Source organism: Spodoptera frugiperda, chromosome 31, assembly GCF_023101765.2.
Source record: "Spodoptera frugiperda isolate SF20-4 chromosome 31, AGI-APGP_CSIRO_Sfru_2.0, whole genome shotgun sequence".
In the NCBI taxonomy this organism is placed as follows: Eukaryota; Metazoa; Arthropoda; class Insecta; order Lepidoptera; family Noctuidae; genus Spodoptera; species Spodoptera frugiperda.
In genome coordinates this window covers 57,166-69,118 of record NC_064242.1, presented here as the reverse complement: position 1 = coordinate 69,118, position 11,953 = coordinate 57,166, and the positions used below count along the sequence as shown (strand labels likewise).

The following is an 11,953-nucleotide window of genomic DNA, read 5'->3' as shown; positions in this document are numbered from 1 at the left end:
AGTATTTTATTGAACAATCTATGAACAAAACGAAACTAAATATACTTGACTATAAAATATTATTAAAATTATCTTGTCTAACTGACTGTACCAAACGATTATGCAGAATGAAAACAGTACCTAAGTATTTATTTTGATTTTCTGCAAGTCGTCCCAAATGGGCCGTAGGCATGTGGGATGAGTTGATAAATTACCCCTATTAGGTATTCTTTAATTTTATTTATTGCCAACATTCTGGATTATTTACATCATAAATTTTAATAGTCAATGTAACATAAGGGCCCCGTGTTCACAGATTTGCTAAGAAATCCGCGTCAGCTTTATCCGGCAATGAATGATAGTATCAGACGTCAGAATCGCTTCAGTAGGTGGTAGGTACCTAGGTAAGGTTTCTTTATCGTGCGATCAAAACAGACACAGCTACGTCACGTCCATACAAATATTTGTCGTTCGATGTGGAGGACTAAGGGGCAGGTCTGCAGCCGCACCCGCGTCCACACGTTTAAATTGCATTGCAACTACTCGTAAATCTGTAGTGCAGCGCTGCATCCCGCGCCCCATGTGTATCGCGAGCGGTTCAAGCTAATTTCGACCATCGGTCCTACAGTAAGGTCCGCTGCAGGCAACTTTACATTCGACAAACATTATTTGGGTTTGGTACAGCAGTAGTGTGGCAGTAATGTCTAGGGATCGAGCCGCACAATTAAGTTTGTTTTTTAGTGTACATTATTTTTCCAGATACAAAGTACCTACCCAGTGTTGTGCCCAGTATAAAGTATAATTATACCAAGTTGCTTCGTTATCAGATGATGAATCAATCGGTAGTTTTTGCATGATTCGTGAACATACAGCTCTCTGTTGTCTCTGCTCACAGACAGACAAATATTTTTTATATAAAATGTTTGTGGTTTGTGTATTTCTAGTAACACTCCTACAATGTACAGAATTAACACTTGTACGTTATATGTATTGTATAGATTATACAAGTATTGTTTTCTAGCAGGTCCTAGTGACAGTTTGTTTCCAACCGAGAAACAATACAACTTGTACCTAAATAGGTCCCCACCTAACCAATAAATACCTTACATAAAGTATATGTTTGGCAGCAATCAGTAACGCTGCGATGATAATGCTTTCATTTCTACAAGGTTCGTACGTCGTACGTGATCCAATTTCCGAATTCTTGATACTTGGGCAAGTTATCTACGATATTGTTGTGGACGCGTGGCGCGAGGGCTTATCTACAGATAGTAGCGGCTGAAGCAGTCACTCCAGCAGTGTTGTAGTCGCGCCGCGCGTGCACCGCTCTCATACAAGTCGTTGTTTGATTACGTACCAGTGGTTAGGCTGTAAGTCAATGTGAGCACTACAGGGTACAGGGAAATTAGATTAAACACAAATAAGTCATCGATGATTGGAAACGGCGCGCTATCTGTGTTCGGCGATGATGCATTGTTCGATGATTAATGGTTATATATACGATAGTACCAAGAAAATAGAACAACAAGTGTCGAGCGGCGTGTCGAGCGGCCCGCGGAGATATCAGTGATAAGATAAGCTGCGAGCGTGCTGTCGCCAGTCCCGAGCGGCCCCGCACCGAGCTGCAGCATGTGCCGGCGCGCCGCGCCCGTGCTGCTGGCGCACGTCAACCTCCTGCTCACCGTGAGTGGCGCTGTGCGTCCCGAGCCGGCGGCGCGCGGGCCTCGCTCACTGTCTGTGTGTGTGTGCAGCTGTACGGCGGCGCGGCGCTGGCCACGGCGGCGCGGCTCAAGTGGGACCCCAGCACGTACCTGGCGCTGCGCGAGCTGTTCCCGGCGGAGTACCGCGCGGCCTGCGCCGTGCTGACGGCGGGCGGCGCGGCGCTGCTGGCGCTGCCGCACCTGGCGGCCGCCGCGGCACACGTCGCGCGCGCACACCGCGCCGCGCTGCTTTACCTGGTCGGTGGCTCGCTGTGTCGCTGTGGCGCTGTGGTCACGGAACCCACAGCGCTGTAGCTGTAGTATTTGTAGTGGTTGGCTAGTCTCCTATAGACTGCTGCGCCAAAACCGAATCAACTTCCTGTAGTTTCGCTCGCGCGGGGCTATATAGCAGCGGATGAAATCGCACCACGTATTATTCAATAAATGTACCTGCACATAATGCACTGCCAAAGGCAAGCGATAAAAATATTGTTGGAGTATTACGTTATCGCGGACTTTTTACACAAAGGACATATTTTGTTATTGATGATTCTCATTGTTCGGCTCGTAGCATGAAGTTGTATCGTATATACCCCCCCGTGTTTGATAAGAGGGAAGCCTAACTTGATTGAAACCAGTAGTTCTTGAGAATAACTCGTATAGACAAGTAACCAAACCAATGCTTCACTAGAAATAAATACAAATTAAAACATGTCCCAAACTTCCAGTTAATCACACAGTACGCAACACCACGCATACAATCACTCATGTTTATTTGGTCTTTGTTCATTTATTGTCGTACACTAGCAGCCATGTGTTCAGTGTGGCAGTGGCCGGCCCCCATGTAGTGTGTGGTGTGCAGTACGCGGCGCTCATGGCGACGCTGGTGCTGGGCGAGGTGGCCTTCTGCGTGTGGCTGGCGCTGCAGGTGGCGGCCTGGCAGCAGTCGGAGGCGGCGCGCCAGCTGGCCGAGGCGCTGGAGCTCAGCGACCACCTGCGGCCGCTGCTGGACTACATGGCGCGCTGGCACCCGCTGCCGCAGCGCGTGGACGAGCTCATACAGGTGCCGCGCTCTGCCCCGACTGCACGCTGCTGCCGGACGCTTTACAAATATTCCCACTCGGAGCGTGATGACTGTAGCGGTGTGGTCTGCTGCAGGAGGCGAGCGAGGACGCGCCGCGCAACGCGTACGTGGCGCTGGGGCTGGGCGTGCTGCTGCCGGCGCTGCAGCTGCTGGGCGCCGCGGCCGCGCTGCTGGCGGCGCGCGCCCCCGCGCCCCCCGCGCCGCCGCGCGCTCCGACTCCGACGCCGAGCTATCGCTGCAGCCGCGCCCGCCCTCCTACAACAGGTACCCACTCCCATAGCCCTCGTCGCGAGATACCAGTAGTTATCTCCGCCAGCTCGGTAGCTACGGGCCGCGGCCCCGCTCGCCGCAGTAGTGCGCGGCCTGTAGCTCCGGCACTTGTGTATTTGCAGCGGGTGGGCTCGCTGGCGAGGCCGGCGGGCGGGCCACGTGGCCGCCTCTTGTGTTACCTTCGTACTCAAGATTTATTATAGAGAGAAACCGGCGAAGAGAGCTCCCATCGCCCCCTGTTGAGTGTTTGTGACGTCCGTCCGCAGTGCGTCCGGCTACGGCTACCAGAAGATGCCGCGCACCGCCTACCGCAACGGCCGCATCGTCGTGCTGGGCTAGCGGCGCGCCCCCGCGCCCCGCGCCCGCGCCCCCGCCCCCGCGCCGCCACGAGCCTCGCCCCCGAGCTGCGCGGCCGCGCCCTCGTCTCGCAGCGCCACATTCACACCGGCGCAGTGAACTGGAACTCGAACTCTTGTGTCTGACTTAGTGTTAAGTTTGTACTTACAATGTAAATATTTGCATTTATTATAATATAAGGTCCATTTATTTACAAACGTGTTGTCCTTACCTGCGTCTGATACCACTGATACACCCACGATGTTGGTCACGTGATCGTACATCGTTAGCTATTTAAGCTGACGATCCGCCTGGTGGATCCCAAGATTTTTTTGTTTTTAAATTTCTCATGTGGCCGGTGTATGGCAACCTTAGGGTTGTAATAACGGCAGGGGTTATAAAGAGTCAGTACACGACAGGAACCGGAGCACGGACCACGATGCGGCGCAAGTACTGGTGTCGCCTACCTATATGGCAACACTGCGCACCACGCAGTCCGCAGTCCGCATACTTCGTTAAGTATACCCAATATTATTGTACCTGTATTTTAAATTAAATGACTCATTAGTCGAGTAGCTGCAAGTGCGACTGCCGGGCAAGGGGTCTCGGATTCGATTCCCGAGTCGGGCTGTTTATGTATTACTTGGCCTTTTGCGGTTCTTTGAAAATTTGTCAGTAGTAGCACGGAGCCTGGAATTATGCCCAGTACATGGCAAATGGGGAAAAGTGGGTGTACAGTGGCATTACGTGCCGTAATGTGCACTCTATCTACCTCTTCAGGGATAATGGGCGTGACGATACATATTGTCAGTAACGAACTTTAGGGATTTATTTCCTTAATAATCCAGTTGGGATCGAATTAATAAAAGTCAACAAATGAATTTCAACAGTCTAATTTCAGGGCCACAATAATTACTTATCCTTACAACGTATCTCTTAGAAGTTTGTTTTTATTTTACGTGCAATCTCTAGATCTTACAAAACCGGACTGGTGTTAAACTAATACTACTAATACCTTACACTCACACAACTATGCACGTGCACTTACATAGTATGTATGTGCCCTACACGTCCCTACACGAACATCCCTTTACACGTACATATCTAGCTGGTGGCGGCGAGCACATTGTACTTACGAGAACAACAATACAACGACGGCTACGGCGTACAGAGGTAGTCTCGAGTGAGACCGCCGTGTGTTGTGGACATGTACCACTTGTAGGTCTGTGTGTGTGCACTGTTTATTGCACACTATAACATTAATAAATTTATATTTCTGGATTATCTTTTACAACTGCACACGAAGCATTCTTTAGTACCTACCGCTATAGAAATGACGCTCAGCGCCATCTATCATCCAGCAGCAGAACTTTATATGTATATTATATCAGGTGTTCTAAAACTATCTGCCGCGGCTTTAATGGAGGCTGAGTAACTCTAGGCATGCACTGAAGCACCTCACAGACGCCACTAACTTCTTGCTGGCGCCTCTAATCTGGCGCCCTAGGCACTTGCCTGGTTGAGGGACAACACGGCTCTGGGCTCTATTACAATTACATGAGACTAATAATATAAAAGTAGGCGTTGCACTGTGGACCTCTGCCTACTCCCTCGGGGATTAAAGACATGATGGTATAAAAAAATAGATGTATACCTACCTATTATACATATTGCATAGTACAGCGTGAGTCATAAATGTGAAGTAATATTGTCATTGAAGTATACCTTATATCTTTAACTTGGTTTAGTTAAAACTTAAAAGTGTAAATACTAATAATATTTTTTACTAATATTTTTTTCCTGAGAAAAATAAAACTATTCTTAAAAAGAATTACCGACAATCCTAATCTATAGTCACAGTTACACGGCTACACCCGGCACCCCAGGTGTAGGTAGTTGTCTGCGGGCGCGGCTCAGCTCAAATGCCACACTTATTAAATAAATTGCGTCAAAGTACTGCAGCTGTCGCTGGCAATGCGTAGCTCTTATTGCGTACTACGAAGTTCTCAGTTCGTAGCGCGTAGCTCGACATGCAGACCTCACACAGCTATCACATCAGCACAGATGGGGCCCAGTACGGCTGCTGCCCGATACAGAGCCGCGGAAGACCTGGCGGTTTGCTGGGACTCCGCAACGGGTGGTTTTAGTCAGTAAGAGTCCGATACTCCTTCTCGACAACCCAAGGTGGGAGAAGTCATTAGATGAATTTCTCCCCTCAAAAAAAAGTATACTTGCTCATAATAAGAAGTTCGTAGCGTGTAGCGCGCAGTTTGTAGCTGGCAACTTGTAGTACGTGGCTCGTAGTACTATCTTTCAGTTCGTAGAGTGTAGCTCGTAGCTTGGAGTACGTATCTTGTAGCGCGTAAGTCGCTACGCGTACCTCGTAGTAGTTTGTACTGCTCAGCTGGTAGCACATGGTCAGTTGACCTTGTTGAGTTGTTATTTTTCTAGTTAGCATAGTACATCCCCTGTTTGGCAAAGGTCTCTATACACTGTATATGACTACCTATGAATCTGTTTATTACATATAGTGTTTCTTTTTTTTTTGTCACACATTTCATGGGTCGATTTTCTTGAACCCCTCCCGAAACTAAAACCTGGCTACGCCTATGAGTTGACACCATGGTTTGCATGCCTATGAGATTAATAGCGGAAAACACTGCTACGGGCTACGAACAATGCGCTACGGGTTACGAACAATGCGCTACGGGCTACGAGGTACGTTATACATACATCAGCAGTCTATAATAAGTGGCCGCTTCTGACCAAAGGTCTTCTCGCTAGGAGAAGGTTTGAGCCTCACTCACCACGCTTGCTCAATGTGGATTAGTAATTGTAACTTACAATCAGAAATTATAAGCTAAGTTTTCCTCACGATGTTTTCCTTCACCGTTAGTCAGTGGTGTCTAAACTAAATAAGCTTAGAAAGTACATATATGAATTATTAAAAGGATGGAAAGTGCGAGAGGGAGAGAAAGTAGTGGCAATCGTGCTTCAAACTCAGAAATGCTTGAAACTTCACCCAGCAAAGCTCGGCTTGCTGCAATATAGCGGCAGCGTGTATTGACATCGACGCTTATGTATGCTGGGGAACCATGGGTGTCGTGAACAATGTGTGGTCGAGTGAAAATAGTGTTATTAGAGGAAGGTGTGGCTCGAAAGACGATGTAGTGACAATTAAGGATTGAAAAGGGAATGTTACGATGGTCTGGACTTGTAGAAAGGATGGATGAAAGCAGATTATTGACGAAAGAAGTATAGAGAGCGGATATGAATGGAACCGTCGGTAGAGGGCGTCCTAGACGGACATATAGCGACCTACTTATGTCCCTGCTGAGTCCAGCAGTTCCAGCTAGTGGGAGTGAGTTTGGAGAAATAATGCACAATGGTGAATAGTTCAACATTTATTTATTCATTATACACATGAAATGGAAAGTGTCGGCACTCCCCGCTACAGACTGTGCAAAAATATATAACCGGTGCAGGAGCACATCCTCACAACAAACTTCGATTGTATACATATAGCTTCGTAATAAGAATATCTATCTGTTACATTATCAACAAAATAATACTTCACGAGATTACCTCTGCCCTCGACTACATCACACCTTGATATGACATCGCGTTCCCCTTATACATATACATATATATCAGTAATTACAGTAATACACACAGATGCCCCGACTGACTACAGCGAGAGAGCGCTGAGCACACAGAAGCAGCGATATCGATATACAGAGTAGTGGCGAGTGCGGGGCTGCTCCTCAACGACTTTGTACATGGGACAGCGGAGCGGCCGCGGCGCTTATCTGTAGGCCGGCGCCGCCGCCTGCTCCGCCAGGAACGGGTTGGACGGCCGCGGCGCCGCCGCCTGCCCCGGCACGCTCAGCGACTCCGCCCCGCTGTAGCTCTGCAAGGGACACAGCGTCAGTACTCGGCGGCAGTCTACTACTGACTACGGGCGGGGCGCGGGCCGCCTACCTGCGTGGCGCCGTACGAGTCGTGGTGCGCCAGGTCGGCCAGGCGCGTGGACGACAGCGCGCGCGGCAGCGGGTTGGACGGCACGCCGTGCGGCGCCAGCACGCCCGCCTCGGCCACGGCGCGCGCCTCGTCGTCCGGCGCGCCGGCCGCCGCCTCCGGCTCGCCGCGGAAGTTCACGAAGGCGAAGGCGGCCAGCACCACGGTGCACAGCAGGCCGTAGCCCGCGAAGGTGCGCGTGGTGCCCCACTTGGCCACGGCCACGCCGCCCAGCACGGCGCCGCAGCCGCGGCCCAGCCCGTGGTGCAGCCCCTGCAGCACGCCCTGCGCCGACGAGCGCAGGCGCGGCGGCGCGCCGTGCGCGATGTACGAGCAGCACGCGGCCCACACGGCGGCGTGCGTCACGCCCTGCACGAACTCGAACGGCAGCACCCACCACGGGTCGCTCAGCCACGCGATGTACAGGAACCGCAGCACGTTGCCCGCCAGCCCCAGGCACAGCACCTTTGTATCATGCTCCAATACTTGTAGCCAAGCCCTAACATCCTCTGGCACCTACTCCTATTGCATGGGACTTATTGTGGCTCGTACCGCATGGTGTGTCAACATAACCGACAGTGTATTTCTTACATTGATGAGATAGCGACAGGCTGCAGGAGTAGCAGAGAGTCTGCTTACCTTCACGTGACCCATCTGCGTGATCAGCTTGAAGCTGAAGAAGTAGGCGAAGATCTCCGAGATGTGGTTGATGACGGACGCCACGCCGAACAGTGTCGGGGACCCGCCGATGTCCTACAACAATTCACGCCGTGACTATCTCCCAATACTACGATTGCAACTAGTTGTGTCAGGAGCGATATTTGTTATTTTACAATTTATTTTACAATATCACATACATACATGTATATGTGTAATATGTAATATAAACATAATGTAGTCAAATGTACTGAGTGTCAACAACAACTGAGGTGGTACACACCTGCAAGTGCCAGAAGAGGAAGGTGAAGATGAGGCCGATGCCGAAGCCCATGAACCAGGCCACGAACAGGAACGAGGCCGCCTTCACGTTCTGGAACTGGCGCAGCACCGTCACCCACTCCGGCATCTCGCGCGTCGTCTGCGCGAACACCTGCGCCCACAAGCGGGTCAGCGGGGCTCAGGGTGGCCTGTCCCCGGCCTGCCGCGGCCTACCCCGGCCTGCCCCGGACTACCCCGGCCAGCGCGGCCCCGTACCTTGGCCTGTTCGAGCACGGGCTGGCGCGGCGCGGGCGCGCTGGTGTCCAGCCCCGGCAGCTGCAGCTGCTCCGCCAGCTGTTGCTGCAGCTTCTCCTCGTGCGTGGGCTCGGCGGGCGCGGCCGGCGGCGCCGCCTCCACGCTCACGAACTCGTACTTGAACCGTATCTGCAACAGGCGGCCACACGTGTCTCACGCCGCTCCCAGTGCGGGTCGACGGGGTAGTGCGACGGCGCGCGCGACGTACCTGCGTGGCGGTGATGAGCGCGGCACCCATTAGCACTGAGAACGTCGCGAAGCAGATGGTGTAGTTCTTCTCGAAGCGCTGGGGGCCGCCGCACGGGTGCGAGCTGAAGGCCGTGCTGTGGTCCAGCGCGATGCCCACGAAGAACATGGCCAGCCCCCAACCCAGCGAGCCGAACATACGCTGGTGTCCGTACCTGCAAGTATTTATCGTTGCATTTTGATGAATTGCTTTCAGTCGATTTCAATGATTCCTAGCTATTGGCGTTACATTGTTCTCCCATACGAAGGTCATCATTATGTAACTAGACTTTGAACTGTCAACCGAAGGCAGCCTGTGTGGTACCTGTCAGCGTCCTCGCCGAGGAGCGTGATGACGGCGGAGTCCGCGAGGGTGATGGCGGGCGCACTGAAGAATTCGCCGATGACCACGAGCAACAGCAGTAGGAAGAACGTCTTCTGGATGTCGGGCGTGCGGTACACGATGAAGGAGTGCAGCGGAGTCACCCAGTCGCTGTTGGCCTTGGCGTCGTAGTTGAGCGCGTCGCTGACGGGCAGCGGCGAGCCCTCGCGGCCGGCGCCGGGCGGGCCGCGGAAGGCGCGCGTGGTGCTGCTGGGCCAGTCCTCGTCGTAGCGCGGCTCCGTCAGGTTGTAGGCGGTCGCGTTCAGCGGGTGCACGCACGACACGGCCCCCGGCTGCACCCAGCTCAGCGGCAGCGTGAACACGATCCAGGCGCCGAGCGACGCCAACAGCAGCGTGCGCCCCTTCTGCCAGCGGTCGGCCAGCCCGCCCCAGAAGGGCGCCGACAGGAACTCCACGAAGGGTCGCGTGCCGATGAGCAGGCCGCACTGGCCCGCGTTCATGCCCATCTGCTTGAAGTACACGCCCATCAGCGGGAACAGCGACCCGAACGCCGAGTAGAAGAAGAAGTAGAAAGTCTTGACGGTCAGCAGCTCCGGGTCCACGGCCCCCGCGCCGCACATCAGCTCCAGCAGGTCGCTGCGGCCGCGGACCTTGTTCGTGGCATCCTTGGGCGCCGGGTACCTGCGACGGGTCGTAACAAACAGTAGGCACATTACTATTACTTCTTGGAAATTCATTACAGCGCGGTGGCGGCGCGGTGGCAGCGCGGTGGCAGCGCGGTGTGGTCACATACTTGCATAATATTGCCGCGAGCAAACAATCTTAAGCGCTTATCCCGTTCCAGAAATAAGAAGTATTGTAGTAGTTGAGAATCATTTCATAAACGGGGAGAAACTACTGAAGGTACGTATGTACATAAAATGCTTTTCTGGAGGCTATCAGTTTATTTCTTATGCATTTTTATACAATCAAATATGTTATTTAGCGTTTAAAGATATTAAAAGTTAAATCTAATGTCAGTTTGGGTGTGTAATGTTCATTAGAACACCTACCGCTTTAGTTAAGGGTCAATTCACTGCATGCATGCATGTCATGCATGCATGTGCATCGGTAGCGGCGGATGGGATTCACGCATATCTGACGACACTCGGCATTGAATAGTTATACAAAAGTAAAATACATCAGGATACCGAGGTTTTAATGAAACGTACCACGGGACAGCATAGTAATTAGCATATCTAGTTATTTATGGAACATACAACTGCCTCGTTAGTCTAGTGGTTGTAAGTGCGGCTGCCCGGCAAGGGATCTCGGGTTCCATTTAGTATATATAGTTTAGACATTTGTTTGCGCATTTGCTTACCCCTTTGGAGATAAAAGGCGTGACGATTAGAACATGGAAATAATTACGTCATGCATTGTGTACGAATACACATCCCGCGAATATTTTATAATTAAATCAGTACCCTGAAAGGAGGTTCCCAGTTGGACAAGTATATTGTATTATCCGAGATTATCTCGCGATTGGCCGAACGGTGTGTATGTCGCTTCTTCAAACGTATTTCATTGAAAATTATTAAATAATATATTCTAAAATAAGCAGCAGAAAACGGCTTTTAAATCGATATTTAATTTTGAGATTTGGATCTGTAAGTGTACAATGCGCACTGGCTTCCATCTGTACTGGTAGACGTAGCAGCGCTTACTTAGCGGGTACAAACACAGGACTGGGGCGGCAGGCCTGTAGTGCGCACCGAGCAGTCACGTCGGTGGGTATGTCACACCCAGCGACGCAGCGGCCAGCCACAGCGGGGCGGGGACTGGTCATGCGCGGCCGGAGCCAGCGTTACGTACGACTAATTAGTTGAGATCTACTATCGATGATAATAACTCTCATCTCAAGTTATCCAACTTATGTTTCTGGTACGTGCCTAATCTTGTATGTAATGTAATCGAATGCCTTACGTTGTGTCAATTACGTTAATGGTGCGAATAAAATGGCAAGAAATGCAAAGATTATAATTATGTCGACTTGGGCTGGGGGTGTCGCCGACGACAACGGTGGAGGCGCTCGCTGGGCGCGCCCCGCCCCGCGCTGGACCAAGTCGCGTCTTGGGGAGCACGGCGTGCGGCGCAGTGGTCGCGTGCTACTCGAGCCTTAGTCTGTGCACCGCTGCCTATATTGGTGAGTGTTCCTTAGTCCGCCTTAGTAAGAGATCCGATACTGTGCTCTCGTAATACTAAGTGGCGGAAGTTCGTGCGAGTGGGTCGTGGTGATGGGGAGCATCTGAGCAGTGCAGAAGCTGCGGGCTGGCACGCACCTGGAAGTGTCGACCTCGCCGTACTCGTCGGGGTTGACGAGCGGGCGCGCGGCCGGCGCGGCGGCGGGCGGACCTCCCTGCGGCGGCTCCATGGCGCGGCGGCGCGCGCTCGACTGAGCCGCAGCCCGCCGCCGCCGCTCGATACTGTCGCGCATGGCCGCCGCCCGCCGCCGCCCGCCGCCCGCCTGCGCGCGCCGCTGACACACATTCCGCCTCAGCACAGCTCGCCAGCAAGCTACCCGGAGCGTGTTGCAGCGGCAGCAGCAATCTCCGACCTGGAGTCGGTGGAGTAGGTACTCCGCGGCGCCGGCCTTCGTGGTATCACATCTCTTGCTTGATTACAATACAGCTGGTTACTGCTTACTCTAAAACTGCCTCGACTGGCCACAACATCGCGACACCATAGCTTTATGCCGGAAATACCCACGGAAACGTAAAATTTCGA

General features: G+C 52.3%; 1 protein-coding gene and 1 non-coding gene across 2 annotated transcripts; one reads left to right on the top strand and one right to left on the bottom strand.

Moving 5' to 3' along the window:
* Window positions 1–538: 538 nt before the first annotated feature.
* Window positions 539–3,443, top strand: LOC118276062 (uncharacterized). Its single transcript, XR_007707596.1, has 5 exons — window positions 539–1,662; window positions 1,731–1,937; window positions 2,542–2,742; window positions 2,838–3,027; window positions 3,156–3,443. It is a non-coding gene; the product is annotated as an uncharacterized LOC118276062 (transcript).
* Window positions 3,444–6,758: 3,315 nt separating this feature from the next.
* LOC118275975 (major facilitator superfamily domain-containing protein 6) lies at window positions 6,759–11,678 on the bottom strand. Its single transcript, XM_035594099.2, has 8 exons — window positions 11,509–11,678; window positions 9,170–9,868; window positions 8,828–9,020; window positions 8,581–8,748; window positions 8,327–8,476; window positions 8,026–8,139; window positions 7,351–7,851; window positions 6,759–7,279 (listed from the first exon to the last, which is right to left on the bottom strand). The coding sequence occupies exons 1-8, from the start codon at window positions 11,661–11,663 to the stop codon at window positions 7,175–7,177; spliced, it is 2,085 nt and encodes a 694-aa protein (XP_035449992.2). The 5' UTR covers window positions 11,664–11,678; the 3' UTR covers window positions 6,759–7,174.
* Window positions 11,679–11,953: the final 275 nt, after the last annotated feature.